The sequence below is a fragment of the Montipora foliosa genome, chromosome 2 (assembly GCF_036669935.1).
Source record: "Montipora foliosa isolate CH-2021 chromosome 2, ASM3666993v2, whole genome shotgun sequence".
In the NCBI taxonomy this organism is placed as follows: Eukaryota; Metazoa; Cnidaria; class Anthozoa; order Scleractinia; family Acroporidae; genus Montipora; species Montipora foliosa.
In genome coordinates this window covers 6304067-6320373 of record NC_090870.1, presented here as the reverse complement: position 1 = coordinate 6320373, position 16307 = coordinate 6304067, and the positions used below count along the sequence as shown (strand labels likewise).

General features: G+C 40.7%; 1 protein-coding gene across 4 annotated transcripts in view; it reads left to right on the top strand.

The window, feature by feature from the left end:
• The window catches only part of LOC137992232 (uncharacterized), a 29619-nt gene extending 13778 nt beyond the window's left edge, over positions 1-15841 (top strand). For all 4 annotated transcript variants that reach the window (XM_068837437.1, XM_068837438.1, XM_068837435.1 and 1 more), the window contains exons 4-15: positions 1-72; positions 601-918; positions 3541-3861; positions 5345-5545; positions 7277-7361; positions 8831-8892; positions 9022-9156; positions 9564-9695; positions 10631-10785; positions 12531-12696; positions 14285-14326; positions 14435-15841. The exon at positions 1-72 is cut by the window's left edge and continues 69 nt beyond it. In XM_068837437.1, coding sequence (XP_068693538.1) covers positions 1-72; positions 601-918; positions 3541-3861; positions 5345-5545; positions 7277-7361; positions 8831-8892; positions 9022-9156; positions 9564-9695; positions 10631-10785; positions 12531-12696; positions 14285-14326; positions 14435-14458 — 1713 coding nt within the window. In that variant the 3' untranslated portion in view covers positions 14459-15841. The remainder of the gene's footprint in view (positions 73-600; positions 919-3540; positions 3862-5344; positions 5546-7276; positions 7362-8830; positions 8893-9021; positions 9157-9563; positions 9696-10630; positions 10786-12530; positions 12697-14284; positions 14327-14434) is intronic.
• Positions 15842-16307: the final 466 nt, after the last annotated feature.

Below are 16307 nucleotides of genomic sequence, written 5' to 3'. Positions count from 1 at the left end.
TCTCTCCATATCATTCTGATTGCAGTCGCTGGAGCTGTGGGACTGTTTCTTATGTTATTGGCTTGTTGTTGTGTAAGTAAAATTACGCGAACACAATGTGTGACACCCAAAATAGCCCAAAATATCTCGATACAGTTTTCTTCTGATTGGTCTCTAGAAAAAATCGAACACGTTTTAGTTCGTAAGTCCAGTATCCATGTTATTCATTTCTCTTCTGATTTTCACGCCTTTCCTTGGAATTTATCTAAAACATGCGTGTCAGTGCTTTGCACTCGAGTTCGTATGGGTGGATGGAAAGGTTTTCATTCAAAGGGGCGAAACAACCACCCACGTGATGGGGTCAATCACAGCAGACGCTGTCAGCTAAATTAGCCAATCATAAACCACTCGAAGGGAGGGAAGAAAGGAAAGTCACGCTTGGCTTCGTTTCTGCTTCAGATTGGCTGAGAATAATGTGGGGCGAGAGAGCCAATCACATTGGGTAGTAATAGAAACTAAAGCACTCAAAAAGGTGCTTTGGTCACTCCAGTGTTGTCAGCTTAAACAAAATATCTAAGATCTAGTTTTTTTGATGTTGTAAGTAATTTCTTTTCTTTGCAGTTGTTTTGTTGCAGCAAAAACCGAAACAGAAAAAGTCATTATAAATACGAATCCAAGCATCATCATGCTATGCACATCATTCACGTCGATGCCGGAGCCAAAAACACAGAAGACCGTGACAAAAACGCAAACAAAGAGGAAAACAAGTTTGTCGGGGAAAAAGAAGGGCGAAGAGACATCAAGGAAGATATTAGCGACGGTGGTCACGAAAACGATGGATACGACTGTTTGCAGGACGAAGGGAACAACAGCAAAAGCCACAAAAGTGACAACAAAGAGACAAGCAATGACATAACCGCCGTTTTTAATGAGCGCCAGGTAAACATCTATCAGGTAATCAGCTTGTTAAATCTAAGCAAGAAAACAAGACCACATAAGGCTGCTGGGTTTGCATCGAGACATAAGATTTGGCATAAAAATAAGCCGTGTAATCCTTCTTCGAAATTTACACCGAGGTAGGTTTTATAGTAAGAAACTAGGTCCCCTAAAAGGTACCTAACACCATCGCCAGATGTAATAAGCCAGCTTTGAGTTGATTTTGATAAGGGAGGAAAACCAGAAAACCCTCCAATAAGGTTGAGATGGAGTTCAACTCAGCCCACATACAAGTGCCTGGCACTTGTGCCCAGAAATTCACCTAATTAAATGCACGCCCAATTTTGACATCCAAGATGAAGCGACCATTCAAGGCTAAGCCTTTACTAACTATTTACAACAATAACTTAAAGATAAGGCTAAAGATAAGCGTTATTTTTAGCTTAGGGTAAATGTGGCTGTTTATCCTTACTTGAAAAGCAGCATTTATAGGACACTTTGTGACGTTAATTAACAATTAGACCCGTAGCCCTTGCGGGCTACGGGTCAATAGCCCATGAGGCGAAGCCGTATGGGCTATTGACCCCGTGGCCCTTGAGGGCGAAGGGTCTAATTGTTTTAGTATCACCCAATTAGTCGGACAGAAAAGGCAATAATAAAGTTAGCAAATGTAAGTTGAAGAGATATTTATTTGGGAATAAAACGCAAGAAAGCGTCACGCTTTTCGCTACTCGAGGACTATTACTAATAGTCCTCTAGTAGCGTAGCCAATTACAACGCAGGATTTGCATTAGTCCACTAGTTGGGTGATACTAATTGTGTGTATTCCAAGAAACGAATGATGTTGAATTTGGGGAGAAGAGCAAGAGGGACACTTCGCGACGCTTACTGAAATCCGCCTGCATCTCATTAGCGACACTCTGGACAGATGATAATCTCTTCGCTAACCATTTTGTGTCAAGGGATATTAATTTGCTATCCCACTCTGTTAAGTTCGCATTCTTGCCCCCGAAGGCCTACGAAGTTTTGTTAGTTTATGTATTTTACCACTGACCAAAAAAAATTGGAGGCTCTAGGCAGGGGCACCCAACGAATCTGTTCCCCACATTATCTGTTCCCCAGAGGAATCTTGCTGGATGGCAAAAATACAGGTGTTTCGATTAGCTGGCTGGGAAATTTTGTTATTGATAGAGGTTTTGCCTGGGAATTACTGACTTTTTCTAGCATTTCAACCCGAGCTGGCTGTAGAAACTCTGAAGACTGAGGACGACTAAAAAAAAAAAAAAAAGAAAAAAAAAAGAACCTCTTCCCTCTCCCGCAGAGTATTCACAAACATACGACGGCTGGTCAGAGTGACTGCGCTTGGGAAAAAAACCTGTTTTGTCCCGGTTTTGTCGCTTTTGTTCTGTCGTTTTGGATCGAGGGATTTGAAAGCGCGCGTAATTCCTGGCTGGGAAATAAATTTGATCAGCTGGCTGGGAAACCAACCAATTTTATCTAGCTGGCTGGGAAATTTCTTGTGTGTCTTGCTGGGAAAAAGGAACAGATAATGTTTTCCCAGCAACACTGAAAAACACCTGAAAATGCCTTAATAACATTTATTTTCATTAACTGGGGTATAGTAATACATTTTACAACAAATTGGTCGTTGGGTGCCCCTGTCTAGGGACAAGAAAGGCCAGTGCTCTGATTCTAGAGCTCACTTCGCATGGTTTCGTCACGCCTCGTCTCTCCTTCTCGGGGGAGCATGGCTGGCGCGTTGGTGAGAGCACTCGCCTCCCACCAATGTGGCCCGGGTTCGATTCCTCGACTCAGCGTCATATGTGGGTTGAGTTTGTTGGTTCTCTACTCTGCTCCGAGAGGTTTTCTCCGGGTACTCCGGTTTTCCCTCTCCTCAAAAACCAATATTTGATTTGAGTTAATTTCGTTTGTGTCCCCAATTAGTGCTCTTGTGCTAAATCCATTGTGACTTAAATAAAGTTGTTGTTATTATTATTATTATTATTATTATTATTATTATTATTATTATTTTTATTTTTATTATTATCATTTTTTTTTACTATCATTCTTATTATTCTTATTAATTTGATGATGTTTCACCCAAGACAAGTAAAGGGGCTATGTCACGTTATTTTAGGGTGTTTAAGGGAAATCTTTAGTTAATCACGAGTTTAAAACTCGAAAATGCATGTGGTAATGTGGATTTTTTTACTGATAAAATTATCATTACGTCACAAACGAGATGATTCTGAGCAAAATCTTAATCCAGGCGATTTGCCACAAACTTGAAAAACGTCGGGCCAACCTTTTTCAAGATTACCCAAATGCAATCCGTTTCATTCTTGTCCATTTTTGTCCATCCATGTTTCTCTTTCCTTTTGCTGTATTTCTTTTATGTTGTTCAACATTTTTAAGTGGTTATTGCATTGTTTCATTCTACGTTTTGGGTACTGTGGGTGTCACGAAATTAAACCATTTTGCGTGACATGGCCCCTTTAAATTACACTAGATTTCATGATCGCCCGCTCGTGCCGAATGCTTGATAGTTTTAATGACCTGTTTAGCACGTGGCCCTCTGTATTCTTTTCTCTACGGTAATTAATTTTGTTCATCTGAACGATACAGGACATAAGTGCAAGAGAGAGATCCCTGGACAAAGAGGTCAATTCCGCAACTGGAGAAGCCGGAGTGCATCAAGGTGAGCGGAGCCACAGCTACGAAGACCTGAACACTGGTAATGCGGACTATCATATTTACGAATCTGTTTCCAAAGCAAGCGAAATTGCCGACAAGAACAGCAGCAGAATCTATATCAATGTGGCAAATGTGCCCGTCACTACTTCTCCAGTCACTTGCACGGTAAACGTGAACGGTGTCGATCGCAACGGGAAGAAGAAAAGCGGCCTTCACTTCAGTAGCTCCTCGTCCGTCGGCAATGCACAGGAGGTGAGTCACCTTTCCATGTCTCACCGTGTAACGATGGAAAAATTGAAGTCGATTCTTACCTTCCATGAATGCTAGCCATCCCTAAACCAACAAGCCATTTCCGAGTTCATGTCTGCCTCTTCGTCAAAGCTAGTCTAAGTGCGACGTCTTGTGATGGTAATAATTTCTACTTTACATATGAATGACAACTAATTTTCATAAGATGAACTTCGCACTTAGACTCGCTTTGAAGAGGAAGCAGACATGAACTCGGAAATGGCTTATTCTTCATCTCTAAAATCTTTACTTTGACCTAATCACTAAAATCAGTACACAGGCCTAATTTATGGGGAACGAAACAATCTGTTACCGACTCATCGTTTCAGTGTATATGACATATTTTTCTTTATTTACTCAATCGAAACATGTTTTTTGAGATAAAAACAATTCAAAAAAATTCCATACAGATTTTTTTTCCGTGTCTTTTAGCCTTTTAAAAATCGGGATTTCTACTTCCAGTGGGGTACAAAACCGCGCTAGAACGAAATTTTTCCAGGTCCCGAATTTTCCTTTGTTTTAAATTCAGAGGTTGCTGAAACTACCTCTGAGATGCGTTGTATTTGGTTGAAATAATGAAATTAGACAAAAGAACGAAATTTATATGCCTAAAAATTCCAGCGTTCTTGTTTTGACGTCATAGTTCCGCTATCCCTAGTCTCCTTACTAGCGCGGTTTTGTACCTCAGCGGAAGTGAAAATTCCGATTTTTAAAAGAAACTCGGTAAGGAATTTTTCTAATTTATTTTATCTCAGAAAGCCTGTTGTTTCGATTGAGTAAAAAAAGAAAAATTTTTCATATACACTTTAACAGGCATTGACACCAGATGTCCTTGAAATTTGCCAACTACCGAACAAAAACAAAGAGGGTTGAAATAGTCACAAAGTGCTTGCAGTCATGCGAATTTTTATTTTAAGATGATGCTTTCGTTGGCGTCAGACGACCTTTCTGTTGCTATGGTGACCTATTAGGTCAAAAGATTAAGCGCATCTTGTTAAGCAAAAATAGGCCATTTACGAAATATTTGATTTTTGTGGTGTCCACCACTGAAAGCAAATCTACGTTGTATCGGCTCTTGCTTAAAATATTTAGTTTCTCAACTTGTAATTACGCCGATCAGATCAAGTCACTGATCCAACGTACACCGACAGGAAGATTGTCCACGGTTGCTTGCTTCAAAACTCTCTAATAAGACAGTCTCTTGAAATTGTTGAAACTGGTTTGAGGTATGTTAAAAGACCCAAAAAGAAAGAAAAATAACGATATGTCATGCTTGTTTAATGTTAGATGTTCAACACAACAAACAAACCTTAATTTAAGACCCCTGATTGTGTAAAAGCGATAAAAAAGAGCTTAACTTTGTTGCAATTAAAGAGTTTTCTTCTGGTAAACTCGTTGATTCTGCTTATAAAAAATGGAGTAGGAGCCTTGTATTACTTTCACACAGAGCCCGAAAATTGGACCCCAATGCACCTCGGTCTGTACCACGAAAGTATACGCTGACCCCAAGAACCAAGATAGGAGAGGCTCGTATATCCAACCACTGGCTGATGAAGATGTTGCGCTGACTCACAACACGGGAACCGTAGGAATCGTTGCGTTGGCAATACGAAACAAAAATGAAAGCAAGAAAGAGACCGAATTTAAGGTAAAGTAATTCGCACTCTTCCCGTTTCCATTATCTCCCCTTGTGTTTAGGATGGAGAGAAGTTGTGAGAACGAGGCTGGGCTCAGGGGCGGATCGACGATGAATGATGACCGGTTTCCAAAACAACTAAAAAGTAACGAAAACGTTTCTAGGGAGGTCTGGGCTCATGCTCCCCCGGGAATTTTTGGATTTTAACTCTTCAAAGTCCCCTTTCCCGTGTTTCTGACCGATTTCCGTAAAACGGTGAAAACCGGTATGAATCCGCCCCTGGGGCTAACTCCTACTGTTTCATTGTTGGCTCCCTGTGATATAAGCCTCAGAATGCATATCATGGACAGGGCTGGCGTAGTGGTGTGAGCATTCACTTCCCAAAAATGTGGCCGGGGTTATTTAGACCATTTCCAAGTTCATGTCCGCTCTTTAAAGAATCTGACGCACCCAGTTTGCAACGCGCGCCTCTATTATTGTTATCATCAGGGCAACCAGGGTATTTTCACCATATTTGGGCGTAGCTGAGAGCACGAGATTTGTTGTCAAATCGATCGATGATGGCGTCTAAGTGCGAAGTTTTCTTATGTAAATTAGTTTTTATTCATATTTAAGGTAAAACTAATTTCCATAACAAACGTCGCACTGAGACTCGCTTTGAAGAAGAGACAGACATGAACTCGGAAATTGCTTATTTCTAGACTCGGCGTCGCTAAATTTCCGTTTCGTAAACGGTGGTTGCCATTAGGACGACACTTAAAACAATTTTCGCTGTTTAGTTTGTCGTTTGCAAATAAGGAAAAAATACTTAATCTTGGACTAGATTAGCAGCTTTTGTCACTTAGAATTTTGAAAAAAACTTAGAAAAAAGAGAATGTTGAGTATTTAAATGGAAATCGCAGTTATGAACGCCACTTTAGCAGCAGTGCAATGAAAGCCTGAAAATTTCAAGCTGGAACGGGATTCAGTTGAGTTAAGTGTGCAGTGTACTTCTTGCGAGTTCTTGATAAACCCATAGAGGATGATACATTTTTGCCTCATTAGCATAAGGCTAACGTTTTCTAGGCAGTCAGCCGAGAATAAAGCACTGAATATTAACATTGCATTGCATAATGAGCTATCTCTGAAAATTTGGACGCGATGTACAGTACATGATAATCTCTGAGCAATGATGCTTTGAAAATTCAAAATTTTCCAAAGAATGTATATATGGGATCATTAGACTTAACTGATTAGAGTGTAATGTGAAGTGCTAGCTTTGTACCCCATATGAACCATGTGAGCGTTAGCTCTACTAAAGGAAATGGGCCCACACAAGGACAGAGAAAAACTCTGACCTAGATCACCGCTGCACTACCGACTGAGCTACAAGATCAGACGGGAGCAGGCCGTGGGAACTGAAGATGTTAAAGCCACGGCAATGAACATTTACAAGTACAAGGAAGGGGTATGTTTTTACAAACGTTGGCCGTGTAGCACTTTATATTTCAACGGACTGAACTGATTAGAGTGTAATGAGAAGTGCTAGTTTCCTACATTTGCACATTTGCCACCCATTTTTACTTGAATTAAAAACAATTAATTTCTTCCTCTTTCACCTCGACAAAACGGCTTGCTGCCTTTTTAAAAAACCCGCTTAGATGATTATCGCGTAATAATTACCTCCAGTGCAACCAATCAGCGCAGAGAATTTTCAGTGATCACCTATGTAATTATATTAAAGATGTTTATTTTAATAAACAGAACCTCAGCAGAGACGCATCTCGTGATGATGTCAAGTATCACCCAGATACTGCCTACAAGAACAGAAACCCGGATGTGTTGCCAGGTAATTGATTAACCGCAAGCCATGTTGGTTAAATTTGACAAAAAATGACATTTATCATTGGATAGCCAGGGATAGTCTGTCAGAACTGACGACACGAAGAGATCACGGCCACTCGCAAAATCCGGGTTGTCTGAATTTTACAAAACGGTCTTGGTTCGTCGTTCGATCTTTCGCTAGTTTTGATTTTGGTTTCCGAGGATGAAAGGTAACCAAGAACGTTTGCTATGTTTCTGCCAACCCAGCCTGGTCAGCACCATTCAGACCGGGCTGCATACAGCTGTTTCGGGAAAAGTTGTCCAAAAGAAGCGTAAAAGCGTTCGCGACAATGCCGAAAGGTAGTATGGGTGACACTCAATAAAATAAATTCAACTTGTAACGCCCAGAATTGAAGATGCCACGACCGTCCAGTGAAGACCTACGGTGGTGACATATTTGGTACATTTCTCCGACTTTCTCTGCAAAACGTAACCCTTAGTTACAAATTCATCGCGTGGATCATTTGACTGAATTTTGGAACTCGCTCATATCTCCATGTCGGTAACATAGCGTGAGCATGTATTTCTAGGTGACGTTTTCGATAGCATTGCTGTCTTGTATTCGTTGACTCAAACTGGCAGTTTACCATAATGCCTTTCGGCATTGTTGCGTACGCTTTTATGCTTCCTTTGGACAACCTTTCTCGAAACAGCTGTATACGAATCATTGCCAGTTGTGGAGGCAGTAGGCCTACTGGTTACGACGCTTGCCTTGAGATCCGGAGATCCCGGGTTCAAGACTTGTTCTGACTACTCGTTGAATTTGTTCCTGATATTCCCTGGTTCAACTTCTCAGCTGCACTTGTAAATAGCCAACTGGTTTGCCTCCGGCCAGTTGAGATTCTGAACAGTTGTTGTTGTTGTGTTCTGTCGTTTCGTTGATTGTGTTTCGGCATTGGCCCTGAAAAGCCCCTAAGGGGAGTTGTCAATTGTGTATGTATTGTAATTCGCAGTGTTAAAGTCGCGTAACTCAGCGATCATGATTTTTAAACGAAAGGAAAGAAAACGTTTTTATCCAGAAAGGATCTCAAATTTGTGACACCAACATAACATTCTTTTCAAGGAACGGAAATATGGCCGACGACAGGTTGTGTTAACAAACAAACAAACAAACAGAAAACCCAAGTATAGTAATTAAGACATATCTTACTCCTGAGCACAGGTTGAAATTAAACTGACTGAAATGTTCCAGTCAGTTATTGTTCCTGCTCACAATTACATTCGCTCTGACAATGTTATTTCTTTTGAACGTTTTGGCGAACGTAACCAAGACTTGACGATGTCTCGTCGTTTCATCTTTTATTTTGCAAAATTTTGCCCTGTGGGATGGCAGAGCCTCGAGTAGCTTCGCTCGAAGTTCAGATTCTTCTATGAAATTTGCCAAAAGCGCGGCGTTTGAATTGTCCAATTTGATCTTCTTTTTTGCTTTTTTAGTTTCTAGAACACGTGTGAAGTTGTCGACTCAGCCAGACTACATCAATGCCAATTGGATCAGGGTAAGAAAGAAAGCTTCTTTGACCAAGTTTGAGAACCTTACGGCGGAGTACCCACTGTGTTTTCAATCTATCTTTAACTCAGTCCACAATTTTGTACATCGTAACTTGCTTTTCACTCTCGACGTTTAGGACCATAAAGGACAAAGATGCTACATTGCAACCCAACATCCCTTGAAGGAGACTATGGGAGATTTTTGGCAGATGGTTTGGGATCAAAAGGCGAATACGGTTGTTATGGTGAATAACGAAGAGAAGAATGACTCGGTAAGAGCTGCAAGGCAAACCCCGAACTTTTAGAGATCATGGGGTGTTTGAGATAAGCGAGTTTTGGATAACGGGATCTAGATGGCAAGCAAGCCTTCCATTTCGGGGAGGTAATTTTCCCTTTGGTAAACAAAGGATGCCATTTGGACGAGGCTTTCAACAATTTTCACTGTCAAGTTTGTCGCTTGCAAATGAGGAAAAAACTACTTAATCTGGGACTAGATTAGCAGCGTATGTCACTTAATAGAATTAAAAAAAAAAAAGAAAAAACCTTGGAAAAAAAATAGAAAAACATTTTAGAAAAAGTTAATCGCAAAAACAGGCATCCTTTCTTGAGTTTCCAGTACCGTAAGTTTCTGGACAATGCTGGTATTAAAATCCTGTGAAAACTTTGTCATCTGTTTTAGGTTGATTTTACCGAATATTTGCCAAAAGGAATAGGGATGTCTAAGCGATTTGGTTCCATTGAAGTTACTGTCAAGCAAATCACTGACAAAGCAGACTACACCTTAACTGTCCTGAGCATTGCGAAAACAAAGGTGAGGCTATATGGACACTTACAAATTTGTACAAAGCTGCATCACCTCGGACCACACCCTAACTGTAGAGAACTTAAGCAATGGCGACAGCAACGAGAATGTCATCTCAGATTATAAATTCGCGTTATTGCAATCACTTCGTAACTATCTCAACCCTTTTGTATGACAAGGGTGTCGTAGTTCCTCAAGAATGACACTGGTCGGAACGGCGCTTAACTCGGGAGAAAATGGAAATTTATCTTCAAGTGCTGACGTCCTTCATAAAACATCAAATTTGGCTTTTTCACGTTCTTGTTTTGCAGACGACGGCAAAGAAATGAACAAAAGTGAAAAACGCACGTGCAGCACGTGCAAAGCTTTTTTTTTTGCCCACTAAATATGCAAATTTGTGACGTTCTCGTTGCCGTCGCCGTGTCCTTGCTTAAGTTCCCTTGTAACAACTTCTGACCCCATCCTATCGCTTTTTCTGTGATGAAAATCATTCCATTATTAGAACATCTGAGGTCTGGGTCTCGATACCCGGCCAGCCGGATCTGGTGAGTTTTGCTGTCCGTTCACCACCTCAGGCAGATCACATAATCATGTCATCCAAGAGAGTGGATGGCGCGAGCAAACACATCCACCATTGATAGACCTATATTTTTTCAATTTCCCGCGCTTGTTTGGTGTGTGTGACTATTTTAAGAATGATTAGCTGAAATTGCATCATTAAAATTCAAGACTAATATGACTTTACATGGGCAAAGCTTAAAGTAGATTGAAAAAAAACGTTAGATATGGGAATTTGTTTTCTAGCTATATCCTTTCTACAACACACACGTAATCTGAAAACTTAAAGCGACGTTGGAAAGCCGAAACCAGGCTTCGGAATTTAACTAAGCGTGCAGATGAGTAGGTCAAATCTGGATTTTGATTTTCGCTTTTTGTTTTAACAGACAGAATCTCCGCGCGAAGTTTCTCACATGAGATTCACCTCGTGGAAGGAACGCGCCATGCCAAATGTCGCTTTGTTTGTGGGTTTTGTGACAGCCACGAAGGAAGAACGGAAAAAGTATGGCGACGCCAAAGCCCCAACCATTGTGCACTGCAGGTAACATGAGGGTCAAGTCGGATGAGTTATAGATTCATACAGATTTAGCCAGCCAAATGCCAGTAGAAAACAGATATGTCCAGAAATGCATAGAAGCAACACCATTTTGACAAGAGTCACGAAGTCTCCCCTTGCTCTCCTCCCCACCTTTAATATCATTTTCGTCTGGGAATACAGACAAATACCGTCCTCAACGAAAATAAGGACGTAAGGATAAGCACAAGCAATAGACGCATGCTTGGAAGCGTTTTATAATTAGCACCTTTCGTTTAGACAAAAACTGAGGCAGTAATTAACGGGATGTTAATCATTCCCATGTACTGCTTGTTCTTGTTCCTCTGTCGAAAGCATGAACCAGCCTTTAAGTGCCTATCGCCTCAACACACGTTTCCACTTTATTTATTCTCCGAAATTGTCCTAAATATATCGTGTTGTTTTAAGAACCTTTTGAATGAAATTCCACTTCTTTATTGGCTTTGAAAGAAGGGAAAAGTTGAAAGAAGGGATACCGGGTCGACATCACACATACAACATTGCACATTTAATTTGCATCGCTGTTCTCAATGCAAATTAATTTGCGACGTCAACCCGGTATCGAACCCATTCTCCTTCATTGCTCGTTTATGGATCAAAGTATGACCACCTTTCCCGTAAAAATAAAAAAGTGAAATTTCTATCAAAAGGTTCTAAAAACAATATAATATATTTGGGACGGTTTCGGAGAATTGTTAAAGTGGAAAAGTGTGTTGAGTTGATAGGCACTGATGAATATTTGACCCTGTGTATAATGAATTCCGTGGAAAGCGGACCGCAGAAAAGGAAAGAAAAATGATAATAAATATAGATAAATAGTAAATAGAAGAAGACAACACAGAAGGGCAATAAATGCTAGAAGGAGAAGAGACCAAATATTTTACTTAAAGGTATCCCCCACTCAAACAAAGAGAACTTTAAATTATGGGCAATAACATCTACAATCAAATTTGTTTAGGTAATATTTTTTTCGAAGAAAGCACTTGTACATGTATCCGAAATAAGTGCGTTTTAGAATCCCCCTTTCGTATCATTTTCAGATTTCCCGAGCGCCTCGATCTTGAAGAATTGTAACTTGTTAGGGTAGCCATGGTGTATTTTTGGTCAGAACCATAGAACAACTCTTCATCTCACAATTATTCAAAATGGCTGCGCCAAGGAAATTTGAAACTGACAAGGGATTCTAAAATCATTTTCCTGATACAAACACTTTTTTTGAAAATTACACTTCGAACAAATTTGTTTGAAAACATTAGGTACTCTTGTTTAACTTGTCAATACACGAATGGAGGGTAGGTGCCATATAGCAAGCAAGGCGTTGGCAAAGCTAGCGAAGTGGCAAGAGGTAACCATGGCAACCTATCCACGGGTCAACCTCGGTTCTCGTCATACTGTCTTCACAGTGGAACTTATACTTACCAATTCTTACCCTCAGGGGAGGGTGGGTGGGGCAGAAGCGCAAGCAATTGGCGTTAAACCCCGAGCAAGAGGCAAACACAAGTGGAAACAACGGCGACAGCGCATGCGCAATGTTACTAGCCGCTGACCAGCAGACCTTTCCAAGTTAACTTTGCTTATAAATAACCTCATTTTGTAGCGAGAGTGGAAATTTGAAGGGAGTGCTTCTTATCGGAGGAAACGCCATCAGCCCGTGTTACTGAACAACCACCTCTTTAGCTATTTAAATAACACTTGATTTCTTTCTCTGCTAGCGACGGTTTGGGTTTCACCGGTGTGTATATTGCTTTGGATATCGGCATCAAGAGCCACGAGGAAAGCCAGACATCAGTTGTTGATGTGTTCGAGTTGTCCAAAAATCTCAGGCACGACCGACATGGAATCGTTTGTTCTCTCGATCACTACAACTTTATTTATCAGGTGAGACTTGAATTTCACGTGGTTGATTGACAGGCTCTAAAACGCCTGCCGCACGTGTAGCACGTGCAGCACGATTGTTGTTATTGTTTTTTTTTCCTAGAGAAACTAATGGTAAAAGAGAGATTTAGCCTCGCGTTCATGTTGAAAAATTGTATTCTTATTGGTTTTCGTGAAGAACAATCAAAAGCGTCTCTAATTGGTGCATTCATGTTAGCACGAGGAGTGAGCAGGCGCCGTAAGGTTCGAATAGCCAATATTTGGCTTATATATAAGAACTCTACGGCGCATGGTCTCCTACACAGAGTTTCCCAGAGCCTTGGGTCGATCCGAGGCTCTGGTGACTAGAATGTGTAAACGTGAGTGTGAAAGTTTCGTTATTTTAAAAATAAAGCGGAAACTGAAAATTTAAAAACAGAATTTAAATGATGGAGCTGAATGAGAGAAATGTCCTCGCACTTTGAGGGAGTTTCAATCGAGTGTCGTAAAACCAAAACCAAAGTAATTACTTTGTTCAATCAAATAGGACGGAGACAATCCAGTAAACCAATCAAAACTCGAAGTAATTACACGTAGTTGACACAAAGCGCGGGAAAATGTGCACGCGAGAGCCACGATTGGTTTTGGTTTCACTTCTGATTGGTTGAAAAAGTGGCGCGAGAACTTTTGAACCAATAACTGAGTAAAGTAATCATAAACCAAAACAATTCGCTAATTACTTTCGACATTCAATCGAAAATCACTCTAACTGGACAATTTAAGCAATTGTCTGTTATAGAGACCTGAAAAATTCTCCATCGGGATTCGAACCCATGACCTCTGCGATGCAGATGCATTGCTCTACCAACTGAGCTATGAAGCCACGCAGTTGGACCAACTCTGTGACTCAGTTGTTGTTTAACTGAACATGTCAAAGAAATGTGCCTTGTCTCGAAATTTCAACTGAAAGACGACTTCCGGCTACGAGACACTCGACTCTGAATAAGCATTTCCAAGTGAAAAGAGGAAAAAAAACGGATGTCTAAAGGCTCGTTTACACAGAGCGATTTTATCGCGCGACAAGAGCTGCGATAAAATCGCAGCAAAGTTGCACTAAATTTCGAGCATGTTCGAATTTGCGGCGACAAGGCTGCGATCTGTGGCGCTACAAATCGCAGTGAAATCGCCGGCTGTTCACACGCGCGATTTGCTGTCGCCGTAAAATCGCTGTTCGATCGCAGCTCTTGTCGCGAGATAAAATCACTCCGTGTAAACGAGCCTTGATGTAACCCCAATTAGTATATAACTAAAACACATTTTCACCTCCGAGCAACTAGCTCGAGATTTGCTCCCGAAAATGTTGTAATCATTGCAGGAATGAATGAGTTAAAACCATCTTTTTGTACTACATTATCTCTTTGTTTTAGTATATACTAAAACAACTATTCACCTCAGTGTCGGTGGCTAGTGGTGGATATTTACCTCTCCGTTCAGGCGCTGCTCGGTAAATACAGTATCCACTATTAGCTACTTGCAAGATTGCACCAATCACTGCGATATCCATTCTTTTCTTTGCGTTGAAAAAAGTGTAATTATCATCTTCTGCTTGCAGGCTCTTTATGAGTACACGGTCAACTGTGACAAATCGGAGCAGGTACCAATTTTCCACTGCTTCCTTAATTTCTTAACAAACGGGCCGGGCATATGCTGTCCGCTTAATCAAGTTCTTCTCTAACTCAATAATTGTTTTCTTCCCTTTCAGCGAGTCCTGGACGCTTCTCTGTGAATCTGGACTCAAATATTCTCCATTTAAACTGTATTTTAAATATAACTGCGAAAAATCATTTTCTTCATTCACTTAGTATCACTAGTTTACTTTAGCTCGCGACAAAGTCATTTCTGTAAAATTGGCAGCTGACGGTCATCACAGCAAGAGTCAATGCTGTGAACAGACCATTTTGTTTTTGAGTGGGGTGGACGAAACCAAAATTTAGTGGACAAGGAAGGAAGGAAGGAAGAAAGGAAGTGCCATGTAGTAACAAATCCCTGGACTCCCCTTTTTATGTTTCAGAGAGATTGCCCAAGCTATCTTCTCCGCCACCACCGTCCTTGAAAACTGAATGGACCCTTTCGAGTAGCGACAGTTGGATAAATTCTCTTAAAGGCCCTGGAAAACTACTTCAACATTCGTTCGATTTTGTTGAACAGCGATGTTGAAAACGTTTGGCACTCTTCCCCCTTTCCAACCGTGTTGAAACGTGTTCAATAAGCTTAAAAGCGTTTAAACTTTGCTTCAACAACCATTCAACATTATTGTTGTTATCGCAAATGTTGAATGTAGTTGAAGCCGATAATTTGCTCCCCACTTCTAACGTTGTTGGGTATACGCGTGCGCACTAATCGGTCTCTTAATGACGTATCCATGTCCGTAACCATAGCAACAGCCGTGACTGTAACCTGGGACTGAATACCAGGTCTCTCGTGAAGCTTTGTTCAATCGAATGTCGATGATGTGTTGAAACAGTTTGCCACCCTACCATGCAGTCAACATGTTCAACAAAATCTAACGTATGTTAAAGCAAATGTTGAAGCGGTTTGCCTGGGCCAAGCAACAAGGTTGCTGACCAGCGGTTTTCGGTAAAACAATGGTTTGCTGGGGTGCTTAGTCTCGCGGATTCAGAAAACCTGGTTGTGGTCATTGTTATTTAAGCCGGTTTTCAAGCAACATAGCGAGTCGGAAAATGCTGACTTTCCGTGCAGAACCTCACATTTACCTAATAAGCAAGGATGCATGCCTTGCTTATACGATTCATCTTTGACAAAGACAGCAATTGTGAAATGTTCAAATGGTGGTGCTTGAATAAGAGGGGCTGAAGAATAATCCATTGTTTTCACGTGACGTGAAAACCGCACATACCTTGAGCGTTTTCTCTTTCCCTTCTGTAAATATTTTTTCCTTTCCGACATTCGTGAATGAGTTTGCACGCAGAACTCTTCGATTTGTGAGTTCATGAGTAAACCAACTAGAGAAATGCGACCAATTGCAACTTCAAGCCATGAAGTCATTTGTAATATTTTAAATGAAGTGTTGGATTTTGTGTTATCTGTTACTAGGTTGATCAATTATTAACTGCTTTTGATAGTGAAGTATTGTTGATTAAAAAAAATTTCGAGATTTTTTGTTTTTTGTTGTTATAGTGTCGAGAGTTACAAACGGGCCGCAGCCATGCAATGAAAGATTTGCCGATCCCCTCAATTTCTCGAAAACAACTAAGTTACTGAAATGTTCACCTCCAGGGAAAAATAGTTTTCCAAAGGGCTGTTGGTGACCTTTTTGACGAAAACACCGACGCGAAAGCCTGCAAGTCTAACTACCCAATTCTACAAAGATATGTACACGCGGCCAGTAATTCTTTGCACAAAATAAATGTTGATGCAACCATTTCCTTGTGAAGCTTAATTCTCTCAAATGCAGAGACAGCATGTTGGTGAATCTGTTAAAACACTCCTTTCATGAAGCCAGTGCTCCAGACATAGGAATGGTTTGCGCTGTGCGGGCTCATTGTCACCCTGGTCTTAAACTCAAATCACATTTTTAATACAAAAGTTACACCTAACGACATCATAGGTATTAG